At 31.5% G+C, this 6,047-nt stretch overlaps 1 protein-coding gene across 1 annotated transcript; it reads right to left on the bottom strand.

Annotated features, from left to right (window-relative positions):
* Window positions 1-1,137: 1,137 nt before the first annotated feature.
* On the bottom strand, window positions 1,138-5,831 carry LOC122792179 (integumentary mucin A.1-like; the record flags this gene model as incomplete). Its single annotated transcript, XM_044059900.1, has 4 exons — window positions 1,138-1,209; window positions 1,918-1,989; window positions 4,514-4,585; window positions 5,740-5,831. Coding segments are annotated over 4 exons (308 nt in total), but the record flags the coding sequence as incomplete, so codon positions are not given.
* Window positions 5,832-6,047: the final 216 nt, after the last annotated feature.

Below are 6,047 nucleotides of genomic sequence, written 5' to 3'. Positions count from 1 at the left end.
GGGAAAAAGAAAACAAAGGAGCTATTCTAAAAGTACTGATATAAAAGTATTCAGTAGGATAAATAATTGAAAAGAAAGATTAAAATTCATCTATTAATATGAAGTCATTAAAGTTTATGTAGCTCAAGTCATCTTTCATTCCTTTGTTATAACTGTAGTTCCTGCCTAATGAGTCCATAATTGAAATATAAAAACAGATGTGGATAACATGCCTCATTAACAAAATTATAGTATAAAGGGTATTTTGTGCAGATGTGGCACTAGAAAGAGGGTTTTACTTAGGGATACCTTACGATTATGTAGGAGTTTGTGTTTCCCCTTCATTATTCTCTGCTTTGAGTAAGAATGAGAACTGAATATGACCAAATTTAGATTAGCCCTCACACATGTTAAATTTCCACATGCAGATTTTGGAGTTTCATCTCTAAGACAGCTGATGCATTATTTTGTAGTTATTATAATTATTGAAGGGTGCCAAATGTTTTTTCATCTACTGTCAGCCAGGATTGAACCCTTTTATCTCCATATGTCTAATGCAGGAAGTCTTCTGCAGTTTCATTTCTCCTTGATGACTGCAATGAGTGTATGAATTTAACCCAACTTATTGTTGGAGTGTTTTCTTGGTTGCTTTGCTACCATGCTTTTTGCTGTTCTGCGAATAGGACTGTGTTTACTTTCATGAAAAGGACATTTATGAAGCAAACGTGTAAAAACAATTCTCCATGTACATTGTGTTTTTGATGGTAGTATTTTAGAATTGGCATGACAATAGTATCTCATGTTCTCAAACATCACTAATGGAAGCATTTCTGACAATCATCTTTTTTTCATATTGGTTTTGAACATTGTTTGGACAGATTGAAGTTGACATGTTATCCACTGTTTTGAGTCGATTTGTTTCAAAGACAACAATTATATATAAAAATGTAACTAAACTAATTCATAGGTTTAAGATTATTGTTTAGTGCATGGAAGAGATTGTTAAATGTCACAGGTATTTTGTTGAAATGCAGGTATGTTATCAATATGTTAGTTCTTAATGCATATCTTGATTGCTTGGCTGTACAATGGAATATTGTGATGTCATAGAGTGAAGATACAAATTGCCATATATGACAATAAAATGCAGTTTTGTACCTGTTGTAGTAGGTGTTGTTTCCAAAGTTGTTTCTTGGGTGGTTGCAATAGTAGTTTCTACTGATGTTATATCTAAAAATAAAAATGTGGAACTGTGATGATCGATTCAATTATCGTGTTTCTGTATTCCAGTTATCAAAGTAAGAAATGCTCATAAAGTTATCATATGTGAGAAGTTCGGAACAATTTACATGTTTGACAAGGAATTGATATTTTGATGTTAAACCTTACTCATTCTCAAATAAGCTAGAGAAGAGCTAAATGTATTCACAGTTATCCCATTTAAAAGTAAAATATTAGTGGTAAAAATCAGAAAAAACCTAAACCTGGAAAATGTTTGTAGGAATTTTTGAGGCATACCTAGTAGACAATTGTCAAGCCTAACAAAATGAACCTTTTTCGTAAGAATATTCTTTGGTTATATCACTTGCTTAGCATCATACTGTCTGGAAATACATACGGAAAAATTAAATCCTGGGAAAACTGAAGCAGTTCAGTAAGAGATTATATCCTTATTCCTCTGTAATAACTAAAACAGTATTTAATGGAAATTGTGGAATGTTTGACTAACTTTCAGTTTTGATGTCAATTAACTTGAAGTAGTTATGTGAATATATGATGTCCTTCTTTTCAAAATATCAGAGAGTATTTCTTTTCATAATTACAGCATGTGACTAATCTTTAAAAATAATTACTTGCAATGATTACACAAAAAGATTTCATGAGCCATTTTAGAACTTCGTGACACATATTAAAATGTTCTGTTGTAAATGCACATACCTGTTGAAGGAACAGTTGTTTCAACTATTGTCTCAGGAGTAGTGTCCAAAGTAGTTTCTACAGAAGTTGCAGCTAGAAAAACAACAATGAAGGAGGTATTAGACACCGCTTTCAAACCTTTACCTTGCACTCATGTAAGTCTACTCTATAAGACAAATATTTTAAAAGAAACTTTTAGGGTCATCTGTCTACACAAGTCATTGTGAAGCTTATGTAGTTTCAGTCCATCTCCTTCCTTGGCATTGTAAGGGCAGATTGTTATTGTTAGTCAGTAATTACTTCATAGTTAAAAAAGGAGCAATTCACAGAGTTTGAATATTTTTCATTGCTGATAAGTATATTATAAACAGCATTGTGTGTGCATGCAGTGCTAGTACTGTTTTACTTGGAATACCATGATTAAAGGGGTTAGAGTTTCCCTTTTAATATCCTTTGTTTCAAGCAATTTTGATACTTGGACAAGAATGAATCTTGATTTATGATCACAAGTGTTGAATTTTTACATTCATAATTACTTTTTTCATCTCTAAAGCATCAGATTAATTAATATGTGGATAGTATAAGCATTGTAGAGATTAATGAAGTTTGTCTGAATACTTATCAGACTGAGCCCTGCTGTTTTGTCACATATTTCTGTTGCAAATTATCTTTAGAGATTTCATTTGTCCTTGATTAAGGAAATGTGGGTATAACCTTCATCAAAGTAATTATTTTAATCTGATCCTATGCCTGTAAAATATCCTTAAGATTTTTAGTCTTTCTCTGCTGATGTTAAAAAAGAATTACTGAAAAATTCCTGGAAGAGACAAGTTTGCCTCAGTGGAACTTGAGCTGTAGCTGAACCTTCTCACAATGTTAAATAAGACTTTAAAGATCAATATTCAGATTTTACAATTTGTAGGGAATAAATGTTGCCTATACTAAATCATTATTTGCTTTTCAACTGTTGTCTACTTTCTGTAGGTGATAGTTTACAGAGAATGTATTTATTTTGTATACACCTATGAAAATTTCTTTAAGTCATAGGTTCCAGGAAAGATGTTTTCTTTGCAAATGTTACTGTCTCAGAAAGATAATAGTTTAATTGTTCTATCATAATTTTGTAGTTTTAGAAAAATCGATTTGAAAACATTTTATTTCAATATATATGGCAAAGAAATTAGTGTGGAAAAGCTCTAGAAACGTGAATATTTGGTATGGCTACTGCAGTTTGTAATCTTGAATGCAGTCTTTCTCAGTCTACATTTTGCTGTCCAGTAGACAATATGTGTTTAATTTGTTACTTTTTTCTGAGTTTTGTGGCGTTCTGGCAAAGTGATGATATCCTTTTTCATGAGAAGGATATTATAGAACAGATGTAAATATGATTTTATATGTGCATTGTATGTTTATGATAGTATTTTTGTGTTGGAATGACAACAGTGATTCACATTGTCCAACATTACTAAGAATACTTGTGACATATTGTGTTCCCAATTGGTTTGAATATTGCTTGCATATCAGTGACATATTATATTCCCACACGGGTTTGAATATTGCTTGCACAGATTGAAAGTAAGATGAAAGTTAATGTTTTGACTCCAATTATTTGAAACACAATAATTATTTAATGGAATTTAATGAAATTCTGTCAGATTTTTGAGAATACTTTTCAGTGACTTTGACCAAATTGTTAAACATCAGTAGCGTGTTGCTGGAAATGGTGCATGCTATCAGTATATCTGTAAGTTGTTAATGCAGATCCTAAGTGTCTGGATTTAAAATGCCATATTTTTATGTCATGAAATGAAGATGTAAGTTGATATAAGTAAAAAAATGTGAAGTCTTGTACCTGTAGTAATAGATGTTCTTTCAATAGTTGTTTCTGCAGTGGAGGCAGCAGTAGTTTCTGCTGATGTTGTTTCTAAAAATGAAAATGTGAAACTGTGATAATCTCTTCATTTATTGTGTTTCTGCATCAAATGATCAAGTTATGAAAACTCATAAAGTTTTTATTTGTGAGATGCTCTGAAATATTTACAGATTTGACAGGGTATTAGCAATTTGATGTTAAACCTTACTCAATGTGAAGTAAGCCATGGAAGAGGTAAAATTGTACATAGTTTTCTATTTTAGTGTAAACAATTGGTGCTATAAAATAGTAGAGTCCATAATCTAAAACAATGTTTGTAGCAGTTGTCCAGATATTTCCAGTAGACATTTGAGAAAACCTTACAAAATGTCACCTCTTATTTTGATTTGGAATCATTCAGTTTTTTAGAGTAGGGAAATAGATGATATGAAATGAAATGCTGGGCAAAATGAATTACTTCACTAAAAAAATCACAACCTGAACATTCCACAATAACTAGCAGGTTATTTAAAGAGTAATGGGAAATGTTTGACTTCCAGTCTTCTGATAAATTAAGTTGAATTGGTTGTACACAGAAATTATACCCATGTCCTTCAAAATGAAAGGCAGGATATGCTTTTATAACTCAAGCAACTGATGAATCTTTAAAAGGTATTAGCTGCAAATAGCACAAAACATATATTTCTTGAGACCTTTTAGATCTCTGTGATGTATAACAAAAATATGCATTGTTAATTCACATACCTGTTGAAAGAACAGTTGTTTCAGCATTTGTGTCAGGAGTAGAGGCCAATGTGGTTCCTATAGAAGTTTCAGCTAGGAAAAGAAAACAAAGGAGCTATTAGAGATCACTTAAATTCTTTATTTTGTACTGATATAAAAGTATTCAGTAGGATAAATAATTGAAAAGAAAGATTAAGGGTCATCTATTAATGAAAGTCATTGAGAAGTTTATGTAGCTCAAGTCATCTTTCATTTCAGCATTATAACTGTAGTTCCTGCCTAATGAGTCCATAATTGAAATATAAAAAACAGATGTGGATAACATGCCTCATTAACAAGAAGTATAGTATAAAGGGTATTTTGTGCAGATGTGGCACTAGTAGGGTTTTGCTTAGGGATACCCTGATTATAGGAGTTTGTGTTTCCCCTTCATTATTCTCTGCTTTGAGTAATAATGAGAACTGAATATGACCAAATTTTGAATATCCCTCACACATGTTAAATTTCCACATGCAGATTTTGGAGTTTGATCTCTAAGTCAGCTGATGCATTATTTTGTATTTATTATAATTATTGAAGGGTGTCAAATGTTTTTTCATCTACTGTCAGCCAGGATTGAACCCTTTTATCTCCATATGTCTAATGCAGGAAGTCTTCTGCAGTTTCATTTGTCCTTGATGACTGCAATGAGTGTATGAATTTAACCAAACTCATTGTTGGAGTGTTTTCTTGGTTGCTTTGCTACTATGCTTTTTGCTGTTGTGCAAATAGGACTGTGTTTACTTTCATGAAAAGGACATTTATGAAGCAAACGTGTAAAAACAATTGTCTGTGTACATTGTGTTTTTGATGGTAGTATTTTAGAATTGGCATGACAATAGTATCTCATGTTCTCAAACATCACTAATGGAAGCATTTCTGACAATCATCTTTTTTTCATATTGGTTTTGAACATTGTTTGGACAGATTGAAGTTGACATGATATCCACTGTTTTGAGTCGATTTGTTTCAAAGACAACAATTATATATAAAAATGTAACTAAACTAATTCATAGGTTTAAGATTATTGTTTAGTGCATGGAAGAGATTGTTAAATGTCACAGGTATTTTGTTGAAATGCAGGTATGTTATCAATATGTTAGTTGTTAATGCATATCTTGATTGCTTGGCTGTACAATGGAATATTGTGATGTCATAGAGTGAAGATACAAATTGCCATATATGACAATAAAAATGCAGTTTTGTACCTGTTGTAGTAGGTGTTGTTTCCAAAGTTGTTTCTTGGGTGGTTGCAATAGTAGTTTCTGCTGATGTTATATCTAAAAATAAAAATGTGGAACTGTGATGATCGATTCAATTATCGTGTTTCTGTATCCTAATTATCAACGTAAGAAATGCTCATAAAGTTATCATATGTGTAGAAGTTGAACAATTTACATGTTTGACAAGGAATTGACATTTTGATGTTAAAACCTTACTCATTCTCTCAAAATAAGCTAGAGAAAGAGCTAAATGTATTCACAGTTATACAAGCATTTTAAAAGTAAGAATATTA

Source organism: Protopterus annectens, unplaced genomic scaffold, assembly GCF_019279795.1.
Source record: "Protopterus annectens isolate FY-2018-M unplaced genomic scaffold, PAN1.0 ctg74185_obj.part0, whole genome shotgun sequence".
Lineage (NCBI taxonomy): Eukaryota > Metazoa > Chordata > Ceratodontiformes > Protopteridae > Protopterus > Protopterus annectens.
Note: the sequence above shows the minus strand (reverse complement) of the source record. Positions and strands in the feature narration are given on the sequence as shown.